This window comes from Colossoma macropomum, unplaced genomic scaffold (genome assembly GCF_904425465.1).
Source record: "Colossoma macropomum unplaced genomic scaffold, Colossoma_macropomum, whole genome shotgun sequence".
Lineage (NCBI taxonomy): Eukaryota > Metazoa > Chordata > Actinopteri > Characiformes > Serrasalmidae > Colossoma > Colossoma macropomum.
The window spans coordinates 11,988,341-12,004,202 of NW_023494795.1; the positions used below are offsets into that span (position 1 = coordinate 11,988,341).

At 39.1% G+C, this 15,862-nt stretch overlaps 1 protein-coding gene across 1 annotated transcript in view; it reads right to left on the bottom strand.

Moving 5' to 3' along the window:
• The window catches only part of scfd2 (sec1 family domain containing 2), a 236,551-nt gene that overhangs the window by 187,261 nt on the left and 33,428 nt on the right, over positions 1–15,862 (bottom strand). Inside the window, exon 4 of the mRNA XM_036581471.1 lies at positions 2,112–2,287. Within this exon, the coding sequence (XP_036437364.1) occupies positions 2,112–2,287 (176 nt within the window). The remainder of the gene's footprint in view (positions 1–2,111; positions 2,288–15,862) is intronic.

The following is a 15,862-nucleotide window of genomic DNA, read 5'->3' on the forward strand; positions in this document are numbered from 1 at the left end:
GACTGTTGACTGGATTTGGCTACATGGCAGAAACTCACAAGAAACTCACAAGAAACTCACATGCACACATTTCACTGTGTTGAATTGTGCATCCTCTAAAATTCCTCTAAAATGTGATCAGTGAGCCAAGATATGTTCAGTACCAAGTTTGCTTTTCAGACTGGCTTTGCATGAGTAAACTTTTATACAACTAGTTAAATGTTGTGAGTTGCCTGCAACATAATTTCCATGCAACTTGACAGTCACACGAACCAATTAAAAAACAATCAAAGCTGAATGCAACACACTGAATTACTCCATTAGTTAGCAAAATTAGCAGCTTGAATTTTTCGATACATCTATATATATATATATATATATATATATATATATATATATATATATATATATATCCTTCATCTATCTATCTAGGTTCTTTACTACATGGGTTTTTATGTGTTGTGTGTTTTTTTAGCCCTTCAAAAATTAACATTTTAGTATCCATTAAACTTACAGCCTACTTGATCTCTCTCCCATCCTGTTTTAGAAGCACAACAAGTTCACTGAAAAGCACATTTTGTTACCCCCTTCTGTAAAAGTTTTCATTTTTTGGATCCCGAATGAGTCGGAGTTCCATGTAAAATTTGTAGGCATCGACAGAAATGAAAGAGAGATGAGAATAATCTAGTTCTGGCTGGTATGTAGCAGCAAGCTAACAAAGAAGAATAAACTTTGCCACAAGCAGACGTTTCAACAGCTGTTAACATTAGCTGGCTAGTTAAGCCAGTTGTTTACAGAAACATTACCTTCGAGAAACTCGTTTGTTGTCACAGCTCAGGTAACTGACAAACAAAACCATCATCTGTCCATTAATTGGGGCAAAATCAGTCATTTGGAAGAATGTTGTTCAACAAAATCAAGCGATGCACTATCTGCTTTTAATTGGACGTTTCCTGAAATTTGTTTCATGAAGTTCAGACCCTGTGACTGTTGCAGCTGAGTTTCAAGTGAGTTGCAGGAAAGCTAATTAAGTTGCACAAAACCTTCACCATGTAAAGCCAGCCTTTAGTTTTGCAATGGAGCTACAAGGCTACAGGGTGCACTACTCAGCGCTTTAGTTTTGAGGTGGGGTTGCAGGGCTCATGCCAGCTATCGGCTGAATAGGCATTTGCCTCTAAATCTGTGCTCTGCACTGAAGAATAAGAGAATAATTTAGTATTACTTTTCTTACTAGTCACTGGTCATAAAGCCAATGTCACTGATTCAAGGAGGAGCAGCAAAAAGATAAATTAAATACACTCAAACAAAACACTGCATGCTAGAAAGCTAATGTATTATATTACTCAGTGTGATTTAATTTGTCTGCAATGTTTTGCATCACTGCCTCAACAACAGTTTGCTGTCCTGCATCAGACTTTTTCTCTCAAGAGTAAAATCAACTGCAAATTAAGTCATTATCTGATCTGTTGTGTAGAGAAAGCAGCAAAAAGGCTGTGAAATGTCCTAGAAACTATGGATATACTTCATACATATAAGCTTCCACTATCCGTTAGCTATGCTAGCGTTGTAGCTCAACTGCAAAACTACATAAGTAACTTCACATACCAAACACGCCGCTAATGGATTACATCTGGGCTAAGGGGAAAATCCTACAAACCAAAGTTCGCAAAAGGCACCAACATCCAGCGTGAATGCTTGTAGAGTAGAACACTCCTGCACCTCCTAATACACTCAAAATGGCTGTGCAATAAATCACTCCAGTGACAACACAAATGTAAGTGGGTGTAGTTAAAACAGATGTTTACAAGAAGATTAACACAGAATTTATGGAATCTCCATGCTCTATTCAGTCACTTTTCATGCAAATGCGTTTGCCAAGATTCCATTTAATCCTCACAATTTTAGGTTAATTATTCATTATTAATCTTAAAACCTACTTTTCAGTAACTACTATGAAACTAGCATGTAAAGTGTGTTGTAATGAAGTAAGGAGTTAAAGTGTCGGGCCCACAGGTCCTCAGGGTTTAAGGGCTTATTTCAACAGAAGTAGTGTAGGCATATTAGCTGCTCATGGGAGAGTGCTCAGTGGTGTGCGTGATTGACAGGTGATAAGAGTGGTGGGATTGGCTGACCTGCAGCAGGAGCCTCTCGAAGGCCAGGCAGGCGTCCCAGCGTGTGAGGGCTGGGTGGCGGAGTGTGTGAGTGGTGGCCAACCCCAGCTGCAGCACCCCACAGTGATTCTCCACCGCACCCCAACTGCCCCGAAACAGCTGCACGTACGAGGAGAGCTGCTCCGCCGTCACACGCCCTGAGATAGAGGAAGGGGGGGATTGAGTGGGGTGAGGGAGAGAGGGAGAGGGAGAGGGAGAGAGAGAGAGAGAGAGAGAGAGAGAGAGGGAGAGTTTCTCCATCACTTCATCATCAAAGAAGGCTGGACGCATTCCACCCACTTAATTATCCCTTAGAAGTCACACTTATTGCCAGCAATAACAAAAGCAAGCCACACGTTCATATTAATTACTTTTCACTTGTAGCTTATTGAAACAAGCAGCTGTCAAAAGTTCAGTTTCTAAACTTTAAATTGAGACCACATTCGTGTTTGTAAGTAGAAGAGGTGACTTTTTATCCTGGTTTGAATCAGTGAAAAGTTACTGTTGTGCAAACAGTCTTGTTTTGTGGAGAGAAAAAAAAAAACATTCTTACATTTTTGCCATGTTTTTGTCACGCAGACTCAAATCTGTCTAAGTAAAATGTAATCTGATGCGCATCACTGTTATCTGAACAAAGCCTCGTATCTCCATTTTTCTTTCAGTTTTTGACATAATTTGAAAACGTCTGTTACCCTTTAGATTGTGTGTAAATTTCATGATGAATGGACTAAAAGAAACGACCCAAAATGAATTGAAAAAAACTCAGGTTCCATTGACTTACATTAAAAGTAAAGTATGTTTTTTTGCGTCTCCTGTAAAGTTACCATTTTGGAGATATGAGGTTTTCTTCCAACAACAGCGATATGTAATTCTTTACGGAACTACATAAATTCCCAAGTAATGACATTTAAACAGCACAGCCGTGACAGTAATAACATCAATATAACATCTATTAATCTAAAACTATAGATATCAATCATACAGTATAGACATCTATGCATAAACGAGAACACCACATGAAGTCAAGTCATGAGGCTTTTACACGAGTATTACCGAATTTACAATGAGAGCAACAGGAGAGCACTATGCTGCAGTTGGTGACATCACTAATAGTCTTCATATTTTACTGTTGTACTAGTTACTGAACATTTAATGGAAATAAGCCATCTTTTTGTCCTGTGGGATGTTTCACAAAGCAGGGTTTCTCAGCAAAGCTTCATAACACAAGGTAAAAGTGAGGACTGTCAAACAGGAATGTCCTCCACCTTTCCTCCTTGACATTTGGCTTAAATTATCTGGCTAACTGAGGAGTTCTGCTTTTATGAACCATCCCATTGGACTACACTTAATTTGTGTCCAGCAGCCCGGCCACTTGTTATGCAAAAAGCAAGTCCAGCACTGAATCTTAGGAAGAGTGATGTGGCCAGGGCAGTCCCCCAGTGCTAATAAGCAGATGGGGGAGGCCGGACTGGACGAGCAGAGAGAGGCAGAGCATGTGGTGATTAATATCAGCAGAGACGAACGTAGTGTGAATGATTGCTGCAGAAACATGGGAGAGAAACCGCAGAGTTCCTACATGCATGTTTTTCTGAAGAGAAATGGGCAAATGTGCAAGGGGGGTCACACTATCCCCAAAAACATGTGTACATGTGCGTGCGAGATTCATGGTCTATATTCCATGCAAAGGACACGAGCCAAATATGCTTATCTGAGATTAATGTGTGTATGTAGCCAGGGCCAAATCTTCCTATATATGCAGCCCCTTAGCAGTCGCTTTGGGCCTATACACAAACCTTAAGTTTGGACTCTGGATGTTTACTTGCTTCCACTATTAAGCTTGTTGTAGTTTAAATTAAGTTACCTAGCTAGAGTGTTAGGCCAGCTGGTGTAAACTGACTAGCTAGCAAGCTTGAGTTAGTTGCCAACTCGCTAAGAAGTTTACATTCATCTAAATTACATGGTAACACTTTACCGTAGGGTACGGTTCATAAGGCTACATGACATCTACATAAGCTTGTCATGACGACTGACATAGACCTACATAAATGTTTATAAATGCCTATTCCAACAGGCATCATTTGCTATAAAGGTTGTATTTGCCAATTTTGATCAAAGTTAGCTAAAGTAGCCTTTATGACAGATGATGCCTATTGGAATAAGCATTTATAAACATTTATGTAGGGTTATGTCAGTTGTCATGGCAAGCTTATGTGCATGTCATGTAGCCTTATGAACCGTGCCCTACAGTAACGTGTTACCAAAAACACTAGCCTAATTATTGTCGTGACTTAGACTACATGAAACCTCTTTATTTAGCTGAACAGTGAAATATGAGTTATTCCTTAGCATCACAAGCAAGACTTCTTTCTTTTGTCAGAGAGTCTGGTGTGCAGGGGTGTTATGGTTTGAAATATTCACGGTATAATAACTTATTAAAACATTTTAAATTCAATTTTAACACTAATTCTGAACGATTTTTTTGTCGAATGTGTATCAACTTTACGCGATTATCAGCTAACTACGCTAATAAAATGTACAAAAAGCAGACATGCCACTTTGTTCAGAACTAAGTTGTGAAAGAGCTGTCAGATGTCAGAAGTTGTTGGTGTATCATGGCTAAAGCATGTTTTCCATGTGTTTGGTAGCTGCTGTGTGACTAACAATGCAGCAAGGGTTTACAATCAATGCGGATTGCAAAGCTAATCTACTGACACTTTGTGCATGTTGACATATGAAGAAAGTTGCTCTACACTGTTAGAAATAAAGGTTCTGTGCAGATTCATTTTTCATTCATCAAGGTACAAACAATGTAAATGTTCCCTCAAAGGTGCAACAGTGGTTTTAAGACCCAATTGTGCACCTTAAATAAGTTTTTCCAGGTGAAAAGTACATATTTGTACCTTTTCATAACCGAATGTTTTAAAACAGAACAATAAAATAAAAGCCTGGAGACGAGACGGGCTGTGTGGAGTCAGTACAACTTAGAAAATATCATTTCTACAGATTATGGTACAGTTATGGTCCCTGACTAAAAGTACTGAGATGTACCCTTGAGGATATCACCCCAGTGACAAGAGAGGTACTGCCCCGGTGACAGTTTCATACCTTTATTTCTGAAAGTGTAGTATGTTACAGGGCAGTCCAGAGGGAGGGGTCATGGCTACAGAATGCTGAGAATCACTGATTTAACCCTTAGGGGCCTACACTATTAGGTGTTTTTTTTTTTTGTCAGTTCCTTTTTCAGTTGTTGTAACTCTAGTAATTATATGAGACTGCCACATGTTATATGTTGTTTTATTTTCAGAAGACATGTGGTTTCTCAAATATGTAATCACCTGCATTGTAAATGTCCACAGAAGTTTGATATTTTTATGAAACTGGACATGTTTTGATCAAAATTTTACCAAGCGCCTGTTGTTTACTTATTTTTGACTGTATCTATTTAAAACATCAATGCACAGCTTAGATGTCAATTAGAAAGTTTTAGAATAAAGTGTCTATGAGTTGAAAATATGAGAATTTTGATGATTTTTCATTACATGGCTTATTACTGTGACATAGTATATGAGTAGCATCAGGCGGATTTATTTTTCTTGATATTCTCACCTAAAGGAGACATGCAGATTGCTAAAACTGCATGTGACAGACTGATACAGCAGGTCAAGCCTTTGAGTTTTTGTTCAGAGCCAATATGGCTAATATTCCAGCTAATAAAACACTGTTTTAGTACACTGGGTGTTTATTATCAGCTGCTTATAATAACAGTTACCCCTATAATAAAGAATCCTTCCAGAAATGATCAGATAAATACTGGTTTATTTAGAAAACACACAATAAAGCTCCATGTACCATAATATGAACTTGAAATCTGTATCAGTCCAGCAGTGTTGGACGTACGGCAAAAGACTCTGAAGGTGCGCGCGCATCTTTTCAGTTCTAGATGCGCGTGCACGTGTCCAACGCACAGCAGGAAAACTGACAAGATGCGCGTAGCTTCAGAGCTGGCTAATCGGCGGAGGCGCCAATCAGTCAATTATACTGACTCATCTAATCAAATATTTGATTTGAAACACCATGTAAATATTTTAGAATCCCAACAGTAAATAATAGTAGTGGAAATAAAGCGAAATGCAGAGTGTATCAGCACAGAAATTGAGTTTCACTAGAAGAATAAAACAAACTTTGAAGGAGAGTCTATTTTTACTGTTTTTCCACAGTGGATTACTCACAGATGCTACATCGGACCGCGATGGCGCCTCTATTTTTAGAAACTCGCAGACAGGGACAGATGAATATTGATTATGATGGGTATTTTGGAAAAGTCAACGATGAGATGACGGTCTAATCATACACCAGAATGACAATGAAACCATGACGCTGTAACAACTCTACTGGTATGTCTCAACCATTGATATGGCCAAGAATCACCTACTCTGAGAAGAAAGGGCTGTTTAACTGATATGCAAAATAATCAATCACAGATCAATGTACACTCTGTGTACATGTGGGTGGAGCATCTGAGGCTGATGCTAGCTGCTCTTTGACTAAACAGAGTAAACCGTGGCCTGATTTTAATGGAAAAGCAGTGTTTAAATGGAAACACAGACTGTACTTTCACTGTATTTATGTATTATATTATATACAATGTATATATCATCATTAATAATATTATTAATATTATCAGGCAGGATGAAGCTCAAGGCCCCTTCGAATGCTCAGAAACTGCTCTGGTGTTGGCTTAGTATTATTAATCTGTTTGGCCAGTCTGTGGTCAACCCATTCTAGAGCTTATTTACTGAAGTGGCAGTTTTCAGCCACATATACACACAGACCTCAACCTCCCACACATACCAATCTTCTATATAGCCCAATTGCCCCCAGAAGGAGGGTCTACAGAGACACAGAAAGACAGAAGAAAGGATGAGGGAGAGAGAAAGAGAGAGGGAGCGAGGGAGAGGTAGGTTATGATAACCCAGAATAGTCTAATGCTGGGGGGGTTCATATTAACATCCCATAAAGCCACTTCACCATGCTGATGATTTCAACCAGCAGCAGATGGGGGAGGATTTCCTGTGAGCTGCCATGGCCAATGTTTGCTTTACATCAGGCAGAGAGAAAGAGAGTGAGAGAGAGAGAGAGAGAGAGAGAGAGAGAGAAAGAGAGAGAGTCTGAGAGTGTATGTGATAATTTAGGCAAAACCTTTAGGGTTTCCACACAAGAACAGTACAAGCCAGAATGATTCCCCAGCTTACTGAATTTCTTCGACGTTCTCAACTCAATGCTGTGTTCTTACACGAATAGCACTCACTTCCAACATACTAGATGTTATGTAGTGAAAAAACATTTGTGAATGCTAAAAAACCCAGAGGAACCCAGAGGAACCCTTCTAAACAAAGCAAACTCAAAATGTGAAAGTTGTTGAAAATATCACTCCATGTTTCAGGGGACCGAGACGCTGAGCCAGACTAGGCTCTGCAGTCACATATTTCTTCGCAGATCTGATTTACGTTTTGCACTACATCATACAATACCAGAACTCTCAACATCGTACCATTTTAAAGGAGGAACACAGATGTTAGTTGTCATACTTTTCGCTCAGGCTCTCTCGTCTCACAACGCAAAAATTGATAACAGCTACACTGAGATCTAATGACAGCTCAGCTGTGTAATGAAGAGAAAATAACTTGAATAACAAGGAGGAAACTCAAAGGAGAATAAGGTGAAAAAACAGAAATTTATTTTAACAACTGTCACTATCAGATAAACGGATCCATCAAGAAAAAACAAACATACAAAAGAGTATGGCAACAGACAACTGAAGATGAGGAAAAATCAACACGCAGTCCAAAAATCAGAGACCCTCTGTTTACTTAATGTCCAGTCAAAATGGAAATTAAATACAAGTTCTTAATTTTTTCAGGAGATATTTCTGAGGAAATTCCATATAAGACAATCCACTTTCATAAAGAAGGAAAGTTAAAGGAAAATACATTTAAAAACAGGCTTTTCCAAAACTGGTGTTCAAAAAATTATTAAAGATGTAAACAAAATGGGGCTCTTAACAACCATGCAAGACCCAGTAGACCACCAAAACTCTCAGCATCAGAAAAACATCACTTAAAGCTTTCATCTTTGAGAGAGAGGCAAAAATCAAGCTGCTTCAGATCTGAAAACATCCACAGGTGTTTCTGCCCATCCTTCCACTGTGAGAAGACAACCCAACTGTCAAGAAGCCGTTACTGAGAAAAGGAAATAGACAAAATAGAAAGAAATTAAACCCCCCAAAAAAAAAAAAAAAAGCTGCTGGTGTTCTCAGAACAATCGATTGACCACTCCAGAGTCCAACATCAATGAATGTGTCTGGAATTATATGGATCATGAGACACAGAAAAAAGCAACCAGCTTCTACGACTGAACTTTGGAGGTGTGGAAAATATTCCTGTAGATTTCTGAAAGCAAGTCTCCAAAAGGATAGCAGCAGTAATATACACACTTAAAAGAAGTTTTTTAGTAAAGAAAACGGTTGAACCCTTTTGCGTGATTAAAGAGTTGTTTGCATGGTGAAATCGTTCTTCAGACTGACGAAGAATGCGTTGTAGATGGTTCTGTATAGGGACCTTCTGAAAAGGGTTTTATATGGCTCCAAAATGGTTCTTCTATTGTTGTGATGTCAAGTCTGTAACAAAAGAAGAACCATTGCTGGTGCACAGTCTCCATCAATCTGAGGAACACTTTCCAGATGCAGAGAACCCTTTAATCATGGAAAGAGTTCTTTGAATGTTCATGGTTCTATATAGAACCATTTTCTTTACTAAAGAACCTTTGAAGAACCATCGTTTTAAGTGTGTAGTATTGTATATGGTAGGTGTACTTATTAAATTGCCAACTCAGTCTGCATACTTACAATGATAGGGCGAGAGCTACTGTACTTGTATGGTGCACTGAATTGTAAAGACAGTTAGCTCAGAGTAGGAAAATGTGAAAGTAATACATTTTCCGACTGCACAGCCTCTGGCAAGCACAGCTTGATTGTGGGCAGTCGTGCTAATCCTAAATGACAACTACTGATCCCAAAAGCCCTTTGGTTCATAACTGACTCTCGGCAAGTCCATTTGGATGCAATGAAACGTGGGATATGGAGTTCGCAGTGAAAGCTGTGTCAGCCTGCGGGCGGCTGGGGTGAAGCAAAATGGTGGCACTGTCTACAAAGGCCAGTTGGATTTCGGCGGTACATTAAAATATTGTTGAGAAAAAGGATCTGTGGGCCAGAAATATCCAGACACTGAAAGGACCATTGTGGAGTGAGTCAGCTTTAAAAAGCTCTGGCAAAACACCCAAGAATCACTTTGCCTAATGTGCCAACCATAACTCAAAGGAGAGCTGAACAGAGAGAGAGAGAAATTAACATGAGTGTGTTTAAGACAGAGAGAGCAGACAGTGGGGGAGCCCTCAAACGAGGGTTTGAAATGTGAGGGATCTCCAGATACACTTAAGTGTCCTCGTTCACATTTAACCCTTACAAGTCACCATTATCGCCTGGGATAAAGGCCCTGGGTAATTCCACCCGAATTACTTCTCACTGCAGTGGGGAAATTCAGTCAGAAGAGTAGATTCTACACTTTAATTCATTTAGTGTTTAGATATTTTATTATGCATTAAAGAGTTGTTTTGAGCTTATATTCTTGTTATACAGACAGAAAAAAAATTCTTTACATTTTCCCATGTTTGCCAATTGTTGGCATCCAAACAAACAGGAAAAAGTCAGACTCAAACCTGTCAATGCAGCCTGTAAGCCGAAAGTATGTTCATTATGTTGCTGACTATGCAATTAATAATGTAACTCTGCAATTATACTTGCAAAATGACAGTAATCACTCATGATGACCTTCTTGTAATATTTTTCTATACTGTGCTTTGTACTTTTTAGTGCCTTATTTATTGTTTGTATCATTATAATTCCAGACACATTCATTGATGTTGGACTCTGGAGTGGTCAATTGATTGTTCTGAGAACACCAGCACCTTTTTTTTTTTTTTTTGGGTTTAATTTCTTTCTATTTTGTCTATTTCCTTTTCTCAGTAACGGCTTCTTGACAGTTGGGTTGTCTTCTCACAGTGGAAGGTTGGACAGAAACACCTGTGGGTTTTTTCAGATCTGAAGCAGCTTGATTTTTGCCTCTCTCTCAAAGATGAAAGCTTTAAGTGATGTTTTTCTGATGCTGAGAGTTTTGGTGGTCTGCCGGGTCTTGCATGGTTGTTAAGAGCTCCATTTTGTTTACATCTTTAATAATTTTTTGAATACCAGTTTTGGAAAAGCCTGTTTTTAAATGTATTTTCCTTTAACTTTCCTTCTTTATGCAAGTGGATTGTCTTATATGGAATTTCACTCTTAACTTTTCTAGAGTTATTTCTGAGGAAATTAGTTTTAAGGTAATCCCCTTGTAAAAAAAAAGGGGGGGAAAGTCAAAGGAAAATTAGTCAAACAAGAAGTTTCCAAAATTGGAGTTCCGAAATATATTAAAAGATAAAAAAAAATTAAGATAAAAAGAAAATAGCAAACTATCGTTACCAGTTAAAAGAACTTTCATCTTTGAGAGAGAGGAGAAAATCAAGCTCCACTCTTTCTTCAGATCTGAAAACATCCACAGGTGTTTCTGTCCATCCTTCCAAAGGAGAACTCAACACCATGAGTCTGAAAGGATGTGTAGCTGTTAAGATGCCGTTGCTGAGAAAAGGAAACCAACAACATAGAAGAAAATTTGCAAATCAAACATACAAGCTGTTGGACTGTCCACCCCAGAGTCCAGATCTCAAGATCATGCACTGTGTTTGGGATCACATGAATTGTAAGAAGCAGAAAATGCAACCAACTTCTGAGACTGAACTTTGGAGTTGTGGAAAAATATTTCTGCAGATTTATTTGAAAAACTGAAAGCAAGTCTCCCAAAAATAATGGAAGCTTACATAAAGGGAAAAGCTAAAAAATGTACTGTAGGTTAAGGCTTGAAAAGTAAGCATTAGTGGCTACGAAACAAAGCCGATAAACTACTAAACAAAGACCACCACAGTGCTTTCTGTCTTTCATGCATGCACACATCACACACACTGCCAGACCTGTTTCTATAACAAAAAAGACCACCAGAACTACACACTGAGGAACACAATATGAACTGCCAGCAGATCTATTATAGTTGAGAGAGCATGGCAAAGGAACATAATATGAATTGAATGTGTATGTGTGTGTGTGTGTGTGCGTGTGTGTGTGTGTGTGTGTGCACATGCACACTCTTGTTTGATATGCAATGTGATTGTTCTGGCATCACTGTGATTCTATTGGCTTGATAATCAGGAAATAGTTGTTATTCGATGCACAGGGTCAGCTGAGGTTTCTATACTCTCTCTTTCACTGTGTGTGTGTGTGTGTGTGTGTGTGTGTGTGTGTGTGCCTGTGTGTGCGTGTGTATGTGTTCCAGAATTCTGCAGTTCTGCTCCATACGTAATGAAATGAATCCAGAGGGAAAACAGTCACATGGAAACAGAACCACATGTTGAAACAAGCCAGTCCCTATCAACACAACACGAACACACACCCTTCTCCTAGAAACACACACAATGACATACCCCACACATGATGACACTGACTAATTTATGCAAACAATATACCCAAAAACATCTGCAAAACCACTGAACCAAAAACTAGTGCTGCCATAGTGAGAATATAAATGAAAATTAAAGGAATTCTGAGTTTTTTCACTCAGTCACTGAGTCTGTAGCACACTTAGAAAACAATCAAAGTACTCTGGAAGGTGTTTTCAGTGCTGAAATGTTTTGCAGCATATGGGTGAAATACACTGTGACATCACATATCTGTGTTGTGACACATACATAGAATGTGTCACAACACAGATATGTACATATGACTAACACAGCAGCCGCTGATGCACACGCTGCTGTCTGCTCTCTCTCCATCTTGCTGGAAGCACTTTATGCAAATCAACTGAGAGCCAACCAATCAGGTTGTTGATGTGACATGCCGAGAGCTTTTGCGTCACATCCATCGTCAAGCTACACACGCACATCTAACTTATTACGATGAACAAAATACAAACTCCACTCTAGAAAAAGCAAACATGGGTCTTTGTTGTGCTTAAAATACTTAAAAGTTCAGCAGCCAGTTGCACCAGCTGAACGATCGTAGCCTAGTTTGAACGTAAAGTGCCACTACATTTAAGTTAACCTCTTATTCTCCAGGGTATATTTTGGTTTGTCCATCTGAATTTACATGACCAAATCGTAAGACAATTTATTCAGTAACTGCATGAAATAAATGTACATTTTTATTTTATTTATTTATTTTTTTGTAAAAGCTCCCCTCAGATTAACAGAACATGTGTTTATGATCATACACATATTGCTATATGCTTACAATTTATTGCTGAAAGCCAAAAATCTTAGACACTCTTTGTATTATTTTATAAAAATAATTTTTACAGAGCAGATCACTGAAGAGTCGCCATCTGTTTATAGTTTATAGCCCAGATTTGTGGAAAATGGGTCGACTTTCAGCAGACAAAAAAAATTGTGAGCTCAGCTTCTTCTATTATAAGGGTTTAAAATTACATCACCCATCTACTGGACTGGAAAGAAGACAGTTACAGCTCTCATATGACACCCACTTTTTGAATGTAGCTTATGAAATGAAAGTTATGAAGAATATGACGAAGTGCGTTTTGGAACCACCGGTGGTCTCTGGAGTTGAAGAACAAGCTAAGCAATTAAGTACTCATTTGAATACAGATTTAAATGTTAAGTTCCACTGCTGCTGATGTTCTACTCAGTATCAGTGATAAAAACTGGTAACTGCTCACCCCCTTATCACATGATTCTCATGTTCAGGTTAAGGTTGAAGCACTGACAGTAATAAATATATTCTTATGAAACCTATTTTGTCGACACATGGCTCAATCTGAGCAAATAATGTGATTAATCGTGATTAATCACGATTAATTATGACTGATTAATTAATTAATTAATTAATTAATTATGACTGATCATAATCGTTTTACATTTTATCATCAGTGGTAACTGACTGTAGACTACAGATGCAGCATACAGAGTTAAGGTTAAAAAACACTGCCATATTCCTTCAATGCGCTGTGCCGCCACCCCAACTCGCTTCCTTACTCGTCCACATTCCCCAGACATTCATTTTACTTAACGAACGCAGACCACATCTTACCAGAACCATGTCTATTTTGCTAGCTGTCTCTACAGCTACTACTGACCTTGTATGGCACTGTTCTATGACATTACAGATAAGTCAATCAGTGGGCACTAGATGGCTGTGATTTGCTGGCACATACACAGATCAGGCATTACATTATGACCACCTCCCTGTTTCTACACTCATTGTCCATTTTATCAGCTCCAGTGTGTTTTTATGCTGGTACAAGTGGATCAGACACAGCAGTGCTGCTGGAGTGTCCACTCACTGTCCACTCTATTAGACACTCCTACCTTGTCAGTCCACCTTGTAGATGTAAAGTCAGAGACGATAGCTCATCTGCTGCTGCACAGTTTGTGTTGGTCATCCTCTAGTCCTTCATCAGTGGTCACAGGATGCTGCCCACAGGACGCTGTTGGCTGGATATTTTTGGTTGGTGGACTATTCTCAGTTCAGCAGTGACACTGAGGTGTTTAAAAACTCCAGCAGCACTGCTGTGTCTGATACACTCAGACCAGCACAACACACTCTAACACACCACCACTACGTCAGTGTTACTGCAGTGCTGAGAATGATCCACCACCCAAATAGTACCTGCTCTGTGAGGGTCAATGGGGTCCTGACCACTGAAGAACAGGGTAAAAGGGGGCTAACAAAGTATGCAGAAAAACAGATGGACTACAGTCTGTAATTGTACAACTAGACAGTGCACCTATATGGTAAGTGGAGCTGATAAAATGGACAATGAGCGTAGAAACAAGGAGGTGGTCATAATGTTATGCCTGATCGGTGTGCATGAAATTCTAATAATGTTTAATAACATCTACCATTTTCAATCAAGCACCACTTGATATGGCCAAAGTAGATTTAATAAAGTGATACAATTAAAAACTACTAAGAAGCGATACAACTTCTGGTATATTTCTGCAGCCCCCTTAGCAACCCCACTGCTTCAATGACATTATATAGCATAGTAGTACAGTAGTATATTACTGCTTTACATGTCTTATTATACGTGTATGTGTGTGAGTGTGTTGCATATCTGGAGTGAATTAGGGGGCCGAGGTCTAATGACCTGACCTCTGGACGCTGAATCAACAGTGTCCTGTGTATGTGTGTGTATATTGGCTTTTGGCGAGCTGTCAAATTAAATTCAAAAGTCAACAGTGAGGCAGTCATGGGGGAAAAACTGTTAACTGTAATTCTACCACACACACACACACACACACACACCCACACACACACACACACACACACATACACACACACTACAGGAATTTCACTTCTGTTGCTTTATTAATTACACTCTGACGGTCCATACTCTACACAGTGATTAAGCCTGCAAGTACCACTGGCTGTGTCTGTGGCTGATTAAGTGCATGTTGTGCATGGATTTGTGAGTGAGCGGAGAGGAGGGCTAAGAGTGTGTGTGTTTCTCTTCTACTCACAATTGAATATACTGCTGCCCCTCAGTGTTGAGCTTATTGCTTAAAAGGGGAATTCACAGATTTTTCAACATTTCTGAATAATTCTACTGTTGTAAGGTAAAGTCATCCAGAGTGGTTTAAGATGAAATGCTCCATTTGAGAGAAACTTTCTGGAGAAATTGAGTCAGAATTTTCTTCACAGTGGTGGTGATGGGAAAAAGGAGTCTGAAGCGTTTAATGCCTCTAAAAGCTACCTCACAGAAAGCTATTACACAAATAAGAGATAAGTAATTGAACGTGAGGGGCTCTGGTGCCAGTTCCTCAAATAAAATGTGAATGTTCAATCAAAGCTGCGTCACTCTCGTTCAAAACTGAAGAGGATTAAAGCTCAAACTGCCAACAAACTTTTCATTTTAGCATGCATCAATATGTAAGTCGCCTCATAGTCAAGACTTTCCACCAGGGGACCTCTTCCACAATCCAAACCCTGGCCAAAACAGTCCCAAATAAAACATTTTGAAGATATTTACCAATATTTTACCATTATTAGTAGATATAATAACACAGACGACAAGTGCAGGTTCACCGGTTGTTTTGGATAGTAAACAAAATGGCTAGACATGCAGACATCACAATCCCTGGTTTCCATCACCAGCACTGTGAAGACAATCATAGCCGAAGTTTCTCTATAACGCATCATTTCACATCAAACCAATCTAAATTTTAATTGAATTTGTTCACATTTCAGTGATTTAATTATGCATACATTTTGAAAAATTGGTAGAATTCCACTTCAACTTAAAAACAATAGAAGGTCCTCCTAAACATATGTGTGTGTGCGCTCATGTGAGAGAAAGAGCCAACATGTGGTTCACATTTCCTCTGTAGCCACATGTGCTTTCAGCACGTTAGAAATACCAAATAATACCTGCTGGAGGCGCTGTGGGTCTTTACGCAAACCACTCAAAACTTACAGCTTTCTTCTTCTGCTCCTTCCAGACCTCCTCTACTCTCTGTGTCTGTCAACAGCACTCTACCCCTCTTTCTCTCTTCCTTGATGCTCAATCTTACAACCAAATGAA